The sequence below is a fragment of the Homarus americanus genome, unplaced genomic scaffold, assembly GCF_018991925.1.
Source record: "Homarus americanus isolate GMGI-L3 unplaced genomic scaffold, GMGI_Hamer_2.0 scaffold13155, whole genome shotgun sequence".
NCBI classification, from domain to species: Eukaryota; Metazoa; Arthropoda; class Malacostraca; order Decapoda; family Nephropidae; genus Homarus; species Homarus americanus.
Window position 1 is genome coordinate 1,871 of NW_024719180.1, and position 14,812 is coordinate 16,682.

General features: G+C 40.1%; 1 protein-coding gene across 1 annotated transcript; it reads left to right on the forward strand.

Annotated features, from left to right (window-relative positions):
- The first annotated feature begins 281 nt into the window (after positions 1-281).
- LOC121859955 (dynein axonemal heavy chain 3-like) lies at positions 282-9,107 on the forward strand. The gene is made up of 5 exons (XM_042356909.1): positions 282-488; positions 2,302-2,496; positions 6,909-7,040; positions 7,503-7,638; positions 8,609-9,107. The coding sequence occupies exons 1-5, from the start codon at positions 321-323 to the stop codon at positions 8,809-8,811; spliced, it is 834 nt and encodes a 277-aa protein (XP_042212843.1). The 5' UTR covers positions 282-320; the 3' UTR covers positions 8,812-9,107.
- Positions 9,108-14,812: the final 5,705 nt, after the last annotated feature.

A 14,812-nucleotide genomic window follows, 5' to 3' on the forward strand; every position in this document is an offset into this window, starting at 1 on the left:
CATGTGGAGGTCGGCTCGTAAGATACTCGTTAATCGAGGGATTGCTCGTTAACCGAAGTTAAGAATCTTATGGAAGGTAACTCGTTAACCGAAATCTCGTTAACCGAGGGACCACTGTATACTTTTCAAGCTAACTTAAAGATGCTTGACAAAGTATATGTGAAGCTCATAAAAGTGTTAGAATAATGTTTCATATAGTTGGCATTATATGGGATTCAGGTCTACTAAGCATAAATTTTGAGTAGACTGTTGATATAATAATATGATAAAGAACTCACTCAAGAGGCCTATGCTGTGCTTGTTTGTCTTACTACCTTATTATGCATTCTTTCAGGCTAAAGTTCTTCCAGCGGTGGGCGGATGAGAAAATCCCCGACGTATTCTGGTTTTCTGGGCTGTTCTTCCCCTACTCCTTCCTCACGGGCATACGTCAGAACTATGCCAGGAAACATGCCATACCCATCGACAGGATTGACTTCCTGTTTAAGGTTACTACTTTTATATCTAGTACCATATTATGTTTATAATGTAATTATTTGTATGGTAATATTACAAACAAACAAGTACCTAGTTTGTAAGGTTCAAAGACTGGACAAGCACCACAATGAACATCTTGACACTTATTCTTCTTTATTAGTTAACTTTCAATTATCACAGTAGCCATCATCAGTGCAATCTATAGAAAAGAATCAACAATGATAAGATAAAACAAGACACATGACTGTTATAATATTAAAAAAATGAAACTATTAAATCAAAAGACAAATTCAAATCATGACTGGAGACTAGTTGAAAAGTGTAGTGAAGTTAAATGCAGTTATAATAACAACAATTTTAAAAATACACAATGAAACTAAAACAAATATATTATGCTAAATTGGAAAAATCGCTTACTTATTTACCTAATGACCACCCACAAGAAGTAGCTATGACAAGAGAAGGAGGCCAGTGGCCTGTGTAGGATCCCTCCAGTGTTCATGTTAATTTTGTAGAGGGTTATTTGAAGCCCAGTACTGTTCATGATTCTACAGCTTGGGCTGGTAGACCGTTCCAGGTCTCACCATCTGTGTGAAGAAGTATTTCCTTATATTTGTTCTGCAAGATAGTTTGACGAGTTTGTAATTATCTCCTTTCAGGATATTGTATATTTTAATGAAATCTTCCATATTGTGCCTTGTCTGAAAGGTCTACTGAACTTGGATAATCGAGATGATATACAGTAGTTCTGGAATCATCTTGGTTGCTTGTGCTGGACCTTTTCTAGGGATGTTATATCTTTCTGGAGGTAGGGTTTCCATGCTTGTACGCAGTAATCCAGACTGGGACATACTTGAGAGTTGTATAGTTCAAGGAGAATTTTTCTATCATTACCTGTATATTCAAAGGTACATTTATAATTCCCAAATCTCAATTTGCTTTTCTCACTGCTGGAGTTACTTGTTGTGCCACCTTCATTGAATGACTTATCACAACACCAAGATCTTTCTCCTTATTGACAGAATCCAGGAAAGTGTGAAGGGACTTGCATTTTGTAATGTTAAAGACCATTTGCCAGTCTCAAGTCCATTTGAACAGCTCATGTGGGTAATTTTTGCCTTGTTGTGACATGTTCTTGACTTCTTTGACACCAATTGTCATTGGGTAAAGACAAAGGTGGCCAATCTAACTATCCAAAAAGGTGGAGGTAAAAATAAACTTACATTTGTTTTAGTGCAATATTACTCAGTGCCTACCAAGGGCAGACACATGATGACAATACTGCTCCTGCATGCCTACTACAGCTGTCACATGATGACAATACTGCCCCTGTATGCCTACTACAGCAAACACATATTGACAATACTGTACTGCCCCTGTATGCCTACCACAGCAGATGATATAGCTACCATAGCAATATATGTTCATTCAAGCCTTTTCTCAATGTAATGCCTGAAACCAGAATCAAGATCAGACACACACACAGGTTCTCTCAGAAATTGGATGTCATTCATGAATTCTTATTACAGTATCAGATGTGTTCTATTATGGTACTTCCCTTCAACCATCAAGTCCAAAATTTCTATCTGGTTTACCCGTCACTAAAAATCTAGCATCACCCACCAGCAGCAGCAGCAGCAGCAGCATATGCTTCCCCAAATATCACTCACTGGCATGCTCTCTAGTCATTTATGTACATTGCTGCTTCAGTAAAGTACAGTACTGTAAATTATATAAAATTTAATCTCATTTATCATAGGTTGTGTAATAATTTTGTACTGACAGCATACTCACTGTATACTCCATATGCATTTACACCAACAGGTAATGGAAAAGGAGGTGGAAGATATCATCCAGGAATGTATCAGACCCAACTTCGTGGAGTTGCCAGTGGTGATCGAGCGGCTGCCCACGCCAAATATGCAGGGGCAGTACTACCCCCTCGACACTGACCTCGAAGACAACGAATCGCTTCCTTACGATAACGACTCCCCCCAGCTCAAGAAGGAGGGTGACCAGGTAACAAAATGCAGAAACAGATATCAAATGCCAGGCTAATAACTTTAGTACAGGGATTGAAGGAAGGAAGGAAGGGAAAGTAAGTAATAAATCAGAGAGAGAGAGAGAGAGAGAGATATAAACCAGATTAAGTGGAAGGGAGTATTCAGGAAAGGATGAAGAGTAGAGTCAGGTAAACTAAAAGGCTGTCTTGGTAAGAATTGGACTATGAGGATGGTGAAGACAGAATGGGAAATGAAAGATTAGTTATCAAAAGAGAACCACATAACAGAGAGGGAAGAGCTTGATAAATAATGAAGGAAGAGAGACCAGGTACAAGCAGAAATAGATAAGGAAGGATGACAAGATAACAAGTGGTAGAAGGATGAAGAAGGAACTGAATAAGGAGGGAAAAGGTAGCAAGATCATGAAAGGAGAAGGATAAATCTTACCAAGATGACAGGTATGCTAATAGACAAAGGAAAATGGCATATGTGTGCCCTATATTCAAACAGGGTGATTAACACGGCTCAAACAATTAAGGTGCAGCCTTCTGGAGTCATCCTACTTCCAGAAAAAATAAATAGAAGTTGGAAGTTACACAAGCCCCCAAGCCCCATCTGTACAAGCAGCCTAAATAATTGTGGCTATCTTGTCATCAGATTTACTACCTCACTTACTGTTACATACTCCAGGTACTCCTCTACTTACGAACGCGTTACGTTCCTGAGGCTTGCTTGTAAGTCCATCTTTGCTCTTTTAGATACCAAATATATTGTAAAAAATGAAAATATTATGGATATATAGTACAGCTATACCCTTTAATACAGCTTTAAAACCTGGCTCACTCTTCTCCTCTTAGGTAATGTTTGTTCTATCTGGAATTTTCTTCAAAATAGTCCAGTCTCATCCACATTAAACACCTGTTCTGGCAGGTAACCCCCCTCAGTGATGGTTCTTGTATCTCTGAAAGTTTGTAAGTTGAATGTTCTTAAGTAGAGGAGCACCTGTACAGTAATATCATTGTAATGCATTATTTTAAGAAAAATGGTACCAACCAATCATGTGTTATGGCTTTAGTTTTGTTGGAACCTGAACCCTTTTCTGGTTACTAACTGTACTGTAATCAATCCAAAACACTCAATGGTATGAACATAACACTGAAGCACTAAGATTTCAGTATCATATGTTTTTTGCGACAAAATACATACGGAGATATCACACATTTTATAGTAAGTATTCCAAAACACTTACCCGGTAATGATACACACATTAACACTTGATCCATACTTAGTCGGGTTCTGGAATGTTAAATGTCACCCCTGGTCGTCTAAAAATTTGGGGGAGGACTTAAAAGATGCAATTTGGTATATGAAACTTTAGAACAACACTAATTTTGGCTGTACTCACCATTTTGGAGTTTGCAGGGTGGGAAGTATGAAGCATAGGGTTTGTGGCTGTGTGGCATAAATTACCATGTTGCTACATCGTCATGTTTTCTACTCGTGGATTTATATCTTCACTGTTCCACTCACCTAATTTTATCATTTTTTTTAACTTATGTACTATGTCTAATTTATTCATAACAGTGATTAGAGATACAGTTTTATTGCTTCACACTAACATTATTTACATTATGAACTGGCACTAGCGCATCTGACTACGTATTACTACTCACACACACACACCTGACCCTGCAAAATAAAGCAATTTTTTTTCTAAAAACCTAAGTATGTAAATGCCTAGCATTAATCACCAGGCCAACATACAGGCAATTAAAACATCTAATAATTACTTAAATACGTAATATTAGGAGGACACGTCGCTACCTGGCATTTAATAGCAGATTTCGTTGTCTTAAGCAAGCCAAATGGTGAAATGATCATATAGGATGACCTGCCTGTAGCAGGTGTTGCTAAATGTCATTCTCCTTTCCCTACATGAAGGAGGGATTGTACACACACTGTTTGCTGTACTGTACATACACTCCACATACTAGCATACACTGACCACTCTGCTATATATACTACTGTACATATGGTACTTTCACTTTCTGAATGTACAGTACTGTACTTTACAGTGTGCATGAATATAATTACTTTTTACATCTTAATTAACACTATTTAAATGGTAGTCTTGGCTGATTATATGCTGGTACAGTACTGCACAACACAGTTTGTGAGCAAACAAGCTACTACTCTCATGATGCTAGAGTTTGAGGAGATAGACTGCAAGATACATCAGCCAATTTAGGCATCCCATGCAGTCATATGACAGTACAGGTACAGAGTAGTAGCCAATCATAGCTCACGAACATTTTGAGTCTACCCACCCATATGCTCGGCACATGCCGATGCACGATGCAATTTTTCGGAAATTTGTTTGAATGCCCAGAACGGAGAGATTTTTCTCGGAGTGCTCAAAAAAATAAAATAAATTTCAGGGTAAAGGAAAGCCTTGAATTACGATGATTCATATTTAAAACCCTGGTTAGTTTAAGACCTGGTTCAAGTTACATAGTTATTTTACAGGTATCTCTTACGTTACAGAAACTCAGGTTGCGGAAATTCGCCCATAGTACTCATTTTGTAAATTATGACCACTATATTTGGGATATAACCTGCAATTAAATGCCAGGTAGCGACGTGTCCTCCTAATATTATGTATTAAGTAATTTAATTTGTTTTAATTGCCTGTATGTTGGCTTGGCGAGTTATTGCTAGGCATTAACATACGTAGGTATAAAGCTAGATGTTGCATTCTGGACTATATCACAAAAACTGCTTTTTTAGAAAAAAAAAGTTTTTTTTTATGGTCATTTGCCCACCCGGGCACAGGTAATTTTTAATGACCCACATCAAGGTCTGGGGGGGGGATATAATAAATTAATAATAATAAAAATTATAAATACTGTAATAATAATAGAACCATAAATAAAAAAATAAAAATAATTAAAAAAATATCGAGAGTGAGAAATGATATACCGGTATGTATGTTGTGTTGTCAAAATAAGAAAACAATTGAAACCCTGGGATAAATTATAAAAAATTTCAACACAAAAATTGTGATATAGAACAAAAAATGTTTTACAGAAATTATAATTTATTAAGGCTGAAAATCAAACTGGAAGGGTACGGAATTCTGGGAAATGTCCTAGTGTAGATAGATGACCTTCTACATGACCGCAAGCAGTGTGTGGTGATTAATGGCACGAAATCATCATCTGTACCTGTCACAAGTGGGGTACCACAGGGCAGTGTACTGGGCCTGCTGTTGTTTGTTTCATAAATGACATGCCTGACATTGTACATTCCTACATACAAATGTTTGCCGATGACGCCAAGTTATTTCAGGAAAGCAAGAACCAAGCAGACTGTGAAGAGCTGCAGAAGGACCTCTGTGGGCTCCGAGAATGGTTGAAGAAATGGCTGCTGAAATTCAATGTCACGAAGTGTAAGAGGATGCACCTGGGGCGTACCAACGGTAAGGAGGCGTATCATATGTCCCAACGGGATGAAGAAACTGCACTATTTGAGACTGAATGTGAGAAGGACCTAGGTGTGTATGTTGACAATGAGCTAAAGTTCTCGGGCCATTGCGAGAAGAAGGTAAATCAGGCAAATAAATTTTTGGATCTTATAAGAAGGTCGTTAAGATATCTAGACATTCCGTCCCTCGTAACGATCTTCAAGAGTGAAGTGCTTCCCCATCTGGAGTACTGTCACCCTGTCTGGTCCCCGAGATATGCTACGGACTGTCAGTTGATTGAAAATGTTTAAAGGAGGGCCACCAGACTGGTGCCTGCACTTCAGCACCTCAGCTACCCTGAGTGATTGGAGCGCCTGAACTGCCTAGCTTATACTACAGACAGGCAAGGGGAGACCTAATTGAGGTGTATAAACATCTCAGGGGGCACTAAGTCGAGTGTCCTTACTTGGAGCTGGCAGATCGGTTCACAAGAGGTCACAGCTCAAGATTGAAGAAGCCGCAAGTCCAGAAAACTGTGAGGGCAAACTTTTTCGGAGTGAGAGTTGTGAACTCTTGGAACAATCTACCAGAAAGTGTTGTGATGGCACAGAGTGTGAGCTCTTTCTAGACAAGACTTGACCAACACTGGAGCAGGTTCAGGTACATTCAGGGGCAGGTGCATGCCCAGTACTTGCCAACAGTGCGTAACAGAGACGTGACCGATCGCCAAAGCGGCTAATGAGCCGATCAGTGGTGAAGAGGATAAAAGAAAAGGGAAGTAACAGAGACGTGACCGATCACCCAAGCGGCTAACGAGCCAATCAGTGGTGAAGAGGATAAAAGTAAAATAAGTTAAATGTGCCTTGATTAGTGACTCGGTTCAGCTGTGATCTGGTCTTCAGCCCCATCCCTCACTACCCGTTACCTTTTATGAAGGCCAACAATTTTTTTTCTTCACTTTCCAGACGGTGAAAGTCCCAACTGAACAGCAGGAAAAGGAAGACAACGAGAATGACTCACAGAGCCAAAGTCATGAATCTGATGACGTCATCTACCAGGTCATCCCTCGCCAAGCACAGGGAGGCACCTACACATGGGTTAGTAGGATGATAGATTAGAAAATAATATTAGAATAGAATAAGTAGGGGTTCAGGGGCTGGGCTCTTAATAATAAGGGTAGGGTTGATTGCTAGATAAATTTTTCCCAATAGTATTAGCAGATAGTCGAGCTTTACACAGTAACACACCTTGGATAAAACTCATTGGTTACGATATTGCCACTGCGCAAAGCTGGGAGAGGATTTAGATATTTAAGCTATACACCTAATAAGCAGGACAAAGACAAGTGAGGGCATCTTTGTTAGAATACCAGGCAAGTGAGGTTGCCTGGGCAGGTATATTATAGGTCAGGTAAAATAACCAAGATCAGTATGCATGATATGTCAAACAGTCAATTGGGTTATACCCATGTCATTCCAGTATGACAGACAAAGCAGTATGGCAGAAGAGTTTTCTACACCCAACATGCAGCCCCTTAATACCAATGTGCTCTTCTGCAGGGCTTCTTCCTGGAAGGTGCACGCTGGGATCGTGAACAACATTGCTTGGCGGAGATGTCAGCCAAGCAGCTACATGACCAGTTACCTATCATCCTTTTCCAACCTGCTGCCCTCCCAGACATGTCACACCATGAGGGTATGTGCCCCCAACACACCTTCTCTTTACTCATTCCTTTACCTTGCCCTACATGTTCAATTTAATTTTCTTTATCACTGAGTCAGACCAGGTATTCTCATCAAGGTGATTTAACCATATCATTGGTTAAGATTTTATGGGTACCTGAAAATTGCTCCATGTCAAAAGTAATGATATGTCAGAATACTATTTACAAAATGAAATTTGGTTTATGTACTGTATAATAAAACCTAGATTTCAAACTATTTGAAACTATTGAATGGATATAACCTAGAGTACAGTAGACAATTTTTTTCTGCAAATTGTTAAATGACTGGATTATTTTTATACACCAGTTATTCCTGTTCTCAGTGGATTTAAATGTAAATTAAGTGGTATACGTATATGTTTTAGTTTATATCGGCAAATATATCTTGGTGACAACTTTATTCACAGCAAAAAGAAAATCTTTACTCCTTTAGATTTTGAGATAAGACTACTGGTATGGTATGTCAAATTTTAAATAAATCATATTATTGATATTTAATACACTTAGTGGAGCTTACCAAAAATAAACACTCGTGACTTCTTTGCATGAAACACGAAGGGAATGTTCATTACAAGTGAACATAAAATTAAAATAATTTTTGAGCAGTTTGTTAAGATACTGTCATTAGTTACATAACCAAAATCTTTTGAAGGAATATGTAACCAAGAACTTATAACTTATGATTCACAAATTTTGATGAGTCTGAGATGTTAATGACATTTCTGCTAACTGATGTTTTATTTAGATTAGCCACACTTGTATATTGTCCTGAACTTATTTGCACAAAAATACATCACTCAGATACTGAAGTAGAATGATTCAGCTTAGTGAATGCCAACAAACTCTCGATAATCTGGACTAATTGGAAGAAAGTTGATTCATAAACTACTTATTTTTATACATCATCAAATTGCCTGAAGATTTTCATACCGTTGTCTGCAGGTGTGAGCTGTAAATATGAAGACCAGGCAGAAGAGAAAGGCATGTACCACTGCCCTGTGTACCGCACCAGCGAGCGGAGTGGAACACTCTCCACCACAGGACATTCCTCCAATTATATCCTTGATTTGATCCTGCCTTCCTCCCTCCCATGCCACCACTGGGTCAGTCGTGCAGCAGCAGCCCTTACCCAATTAGATGACTGAACCCCATGTATTTATCAGCAAGTCATCTTCAACTAACTGAATGACTGAAGATCATTTGCATACGTCACCCAACTGAATGGTCTATATTCTACTATGAATGAGCTGGATGACTGAACTCCATCTACATGCCACCATTTCTCAGTTGGATAAGTGAACATCATCTTAATTTGTAATCACTCAGAAGGATGAGAACTTCGTAACACATTACTACCATCCAGTTGGAAGCCAAACCAACATCCACACCATATGACAACAGACTGGCTAACCTAAAGTAAACCATATCTTCTCCAACTAAATCTAACTTTCTATATATTCCAAACAAGGTGTCATGAACATTTTAAGGCATATTTTGTATCTGAGACAGAATATTGGCAATTTTCCTTGGCACTAGAATCAGACTTTGCCATGAAGCTTGTTGGTGTGATCAAATTACTTAACACTATATTACCTAAAACATATGCATTGTACATGCATAAAGAACTAATGTAATGCTGTATACATAATGTAATGGATCCACATGGTAATTTTCTGCCAAAACTTTTCACTACTATTGCCTGACCTGCCAAGGTGTGGTGTGTGTTCTTGTGCAGCGGACAAGGAAAAATGTTTTTTATCTTGTGCCTTGTCAGTTTTTCTGAAAACATTGAAATAATTCACAGATAAAGAGAATGATACGATACTAAGAGTAATTATCAGAACAGAACAGAACAGACCATGCCATTTAAGAGAGAGAGATGACATTGGAAAGGTTATGCCTCCCAAATCCCAACCAGCAACTAAAATGAACTGAATCACAGATCTTTAGGCAATAGCTGCATGGGAAAGATGCATGCCCAAGTCACAGCTGAATGGCTGGGACTAGTGCACTGTCTTCGAATGCCCTGAGAGCACAACATCGCTAACAAAAACCAACAATATTGTACTACCACAAACACTTACAAAACTGTACCACCAACAGCAATAAAAAATAATAATGCCATTACACCAACACACACATATATATATATATATATATATATATATATATATATATATATATATATATATATATATATATATATATATATATATATATATATATATATATATATATATATATATATATATATATATATATATATATATATATATATATATATATATATATATATATATATATATATATATATATATATATATATATATATATATATATATATATATATATATACAGTAGTACCCCGCTTAACGCGGTCAATTGAACCCACAGGGTACCGCGTTAAGTGAACAACAGAACATATGGGATTAATTCCAATAGAGACTGGCCCGACCCCCAAACTCCACTTTTTGACGACACACAACTATGTTGTAGTAAAAATTTTATCTTAACTTTATGATGGTATGCACACACAATTAATAATTAAGAGAAATATCAATAATATTAGGTTTTTTAACACTTGCATTAGTAGAAAAGATGGCTGGGCACACGGGGATGGGGGGTTGGTTCCGAGGCAGAGGGCAGATTATTGGCCCTCACCTGTATCACTTGTATCAATTGTATCACTATCCACCACAGAGGCTTGCAGGGCCTCTTTGTCAAACCCCTCAAAGGCCATATAAGTCCATATCCTCACTATAATTATCACTATCACTGACTTGGGCCGGCTGTGGTGGGTGGCGGGTGAAGAACTCGGTAATGTTTTGATGACTGGGCGACCTTGTGCGCATCGTGCCCGCGCCGCTTCCCGCGTATATGATGAAAAATTCCGCGTTAAGTGAAAGTTCAGCTCTGGCGAGGCACGATATGATGATATATATATATATATATATATATATATATATATATTGTTACGAACCCCTCCACCCAGCACTACGAAGCACGCCATCTATTGTCCTGATCTACCTACCCAGCACCACGAGCAACGCCATCTAGGGACGAGACACGAGTATGACTCGTCTTAGTTACCACTCCGAGGTTTCCCTTCTCCATATCCTGGGTTGCGTCACCTCCTCAAAGTCTTCTTTGTCAGCTCCAATTCGAGGAGAGGGACTTGGCTCTGGGAAGTGACCACAGGATCATCTATCCTCTAAACCTACGTGCAGTGACTACCTACCGTCTTCTACAATACTCAGCCTTACTCGTCAGCCATCTCAGCTCCTCACTTAAGTACATGTATCTTGTATTACCTTCCCCACGTCCACTTGCTTCAGATTGTTTTATGTTTATTAATATGTATATACTGTTAATGTTTAGGTTAAGTTTGGTTAAGGGTAATTTATAAGCTGAATATTTTGTTAAGGGATTTATGGTACTCTATTATATACAACGAAAACTCGCATCCTTTGTCTACCCTTTTATAGTCCGATTGTCTTTGTTTTTTTATTGTTGTTACCTGTTGGGATCTGGGTAGACGATAACTATATTCTAAATCCCCAACTCGTAATAATATATATATATATATATATATATATATATATATATATATATACACAGTGAACCCTCACTTTACGCGGTTAATTCAACCCACAGGGTACCGCGGAAAGTGAGAAACCCGTAAAGTGAACAACATAACATATGGGATTAATTGAAATAGAGACCGGGCCGACCCCCAAACTCCACTTTTTGACGACACACAACTATGTTGTAGTAAAAATATTATCTTAACTTTATGATGGTATGCACACACAATTAATATAGAAGAGGTTAGGTTAGGAAAAATAAAGGTTAGGTTAGGAAAAATAAAGGTTAAGTTAGGAAAAATAAAGGTTGGGGTTAACACTTACGTTAGTAGAAGAGATGGGTCGGCGTACGGGAATGGAGGCTGGTTCCGAGGCAGAGGGCAGGCTACTGGCCCTCAGGTGAGTCACCATCACTGTCATCCACACTTGTCAGGGCTTCCCTGACAAATCCCTCAAAGTCATCTTCACTGTCACTATCACTGGCTTGGGCTGGCTGTGGTGGGTTGCGGGCGAAGAAATCTGTTATGCTTTGCTGACGGCTGGTGTTTATGTTGTCGTGATAAACCTTGATGTACGGCTCCATAGTCTGCAACAGCTGAGTAGTGAAGATTTCATATCTGTTTGCGTCAGGGTCGTCGGAAAGGAGGAGCTTGGCTTTCTCGATACACTCGATGGCACCCCTAACATTACTATGGGATAAGCGGCGTTCTTCTTGTGATGACGCACCACCTGCCTCTTCACTGACGTCATCATCATCTACCATGTCGTCGGTAGTCACATCAGGATCCCTTATCACCTCCAGGATGTCGTCGTTGGTGGTCTCGGAGAAGCCTGCAGCTGTAACACTCTGCGCAGCTTCTCTGGCAAGGTCCACTGCTACTGCAACAGTCTGAACCTCACCAGTCACAGATTGACTCTGCCCAACGCCCAGAATGCCTTGCAACACGTCTCCATGCGTGACGAACAGTTGCTACAGACAGCTGATCCCATGCCTCCCCCAAGAAGTCCACAGCTTTCTTGACGTTGAATATTCTCCAGAATTGTTTTAAAAGTACTTCGCTCTTGCTATCGGTGTTGGTGTCACTCAGGTTACGCAACTCTTCCCTGGTGTTGGTGTAGTCGTTCAGGAGCTTGAATTTTATAGTAGAGAATGCAGCTTTTACATTACAGATTAACTCTTGGTCCGTGGGCTGTAATATAGACGTAGTGTTGGGAGGAAGGAAGACCACTTTTACGTTGGGGTGACGATCTAACAGTAGGGGCGAGTGTCCTGGTGCGTTGTCCAGCAGCAACAAAATCTTGAATGGCGCATTCTGTTGCTCACAGAATTTCTTCACATCGGGAATGAAACAGTCATCAAACCAGGAGAGGGACAGTGTAGAGAACATCCACGCCTTACGTGCGGTCAGCCAGTGGACATTTAGCTTGGTCATGTCCATGCTCTTGTAGGCGTGCGGCTTGCGTGCTGTGTGGATCACCGATAACTTGAGCTTACAGGTACCGGAGGCATTGGTGGTAAACAGGACGGTGATGCGCTCCTTCTGCAACTTCCGACCCCGACACTTGCTGGCATTCTTCACAACGAAGGTCTTGGAGGGTAGTTTTTTCCAAAAAAGACCAGATTCGTCCATGTTAAACACCTGGTCGTGGGTGTACTGTCCTTCCTCCATAATCTCTCGTAAAAACGGAGGAAATTCCCTAGCCGCAACACGGTCAGCACTAGCTTCTTCACCACCAATGTTTATATTGGTGATCTTGTTTCTCTTCTTAAACCTCTGTAACCACCCAGAGGAAGCATTAAAGGGTTTGGGCTCTGTAATTCCCATCTTTCGTGACACTGCAGCATACAGTTCACGTGCGTACTCCTTAACTGAGCGCGTGTCCACCACCATGTTCCGTCGCGCCTGACGCACCAAGTAGCTCACAAGTAATTTTTCCGTCTTGAGAAGCACCTGGTTGTGGAAATACTTGATCATAGAAGCACCTGTAGACTTTGTGATGTTCATGTGCTTCTTTATCTTGGCTGCATCCTTCTTTATCGTCCGGATCGTAGATTCGTTCACACCATGCTGGCGCGCCAAATCAACCTGTCTTGTTCCTTTCTCCAACTCTTGGATGATCTTGTACTTCACCTCGTAGCTTAAGGAACGTCGTGTCTTCTTTGGCTTAGGGCGGCTGGGTCCAGGTAATGCAAGGTTTCTTTGTGGTGGTGGTCCGGTGGAAGCCATTCTTATGGAACAATGGATACCGATATACACGGTGTAGCCTGGAGGGGTGTAACTGACGTGGTAGGTCGAGGGGCTTGAACGCTCCCGCGGCGGGGCACATCATAGTACTACATTAAACCAATCACAGCTAGCAGGGAGGGAGATAAGGATGCTTTGCCCAATCACAGTCCGCTACGTCATATGACGTCACCGATAACGCAACAAAGACATACACTGCGCAACCTACTCGCGCCGCTTACACAACATGGCAGATGGCGGGAGGTTTGGATCCAAAAATGGCGAGGCGCGAGAGGACCGCCAGCCGCTCTCCGCGTAAAAGGGTACACGCACCGCGGAAAGTGAGCATTCTGGTTTCGGCAAGGTACCGCGTAAACGTGGAAACGCGTAAAGTGGGTCCACGTAAAGCGAGGGTTGACTGTGTGTGTGTGTGTGTGTATATATATATATATATATATATATATATATTGATAAAATCACACGGGAAAAAGGGAAACAACGGAGCACCTTAGCTTTCGTCTTTATTCAAGACATTTTCAGAGGCAACTGGATTACATGGACAGAGAGAGGCTTAAATATACAGGGTGACCTTATTAAACATGAGGTCAGGTCATAATGATGTCATCCACTAATCCCCACACCAACACACACGTAGAGGAGCTTAAGAGAAGGGGGCGACGTGACTAGTCAGGTCAGGTCAAAAATAAGGGACCCACTAAATAACTATCATACATCTAGATCAAAGGTTTTCAAAGCATTTTTAACCTTGAGCCACTGACAAATAAATTTATGTAACATTATCAGTTTTTAACTGACCATCACTAATGTTTATTGATTTTAATTCCTTAATCAAACTAGCTTCAACCAGAAGTCTTTCTGTGACACAAGATGATTTGAATACTTCTAAGCTTTTTTCCCAAGCAATGGGATGATTATTATTCCTAACATGAATGAAAGCAGTGCCCTGTTCGTTCATGACGGTTAGCATTCCCCGGTCACAGTCATGGGCTCGTGGGCCGTGGGTTCGAATCCTGGTAGGTTGAGGTGTTGATTGTTTGTAGAAGTCCGCGTGTTTATTGGGCTAATGAAATATATGTACATATACAGACAGACCCCGACTTACGATGCTACGACTTACGACCGTCGGGACTTACGACCGCCGCAGATTTTTTATTAAAAAAAAAATTTTTTTTTTTTTTTTCTTCAAATGACATGCATTTTCAATACCGAAACGTTTCCAGTTAATGTAGTCTCCATGTATAATTAGAAAATGATGGGGGCCCCATGTGCATTCAGCTGACTACATTAAAGGTAAGTGCTCAGTCACACTGTAACCA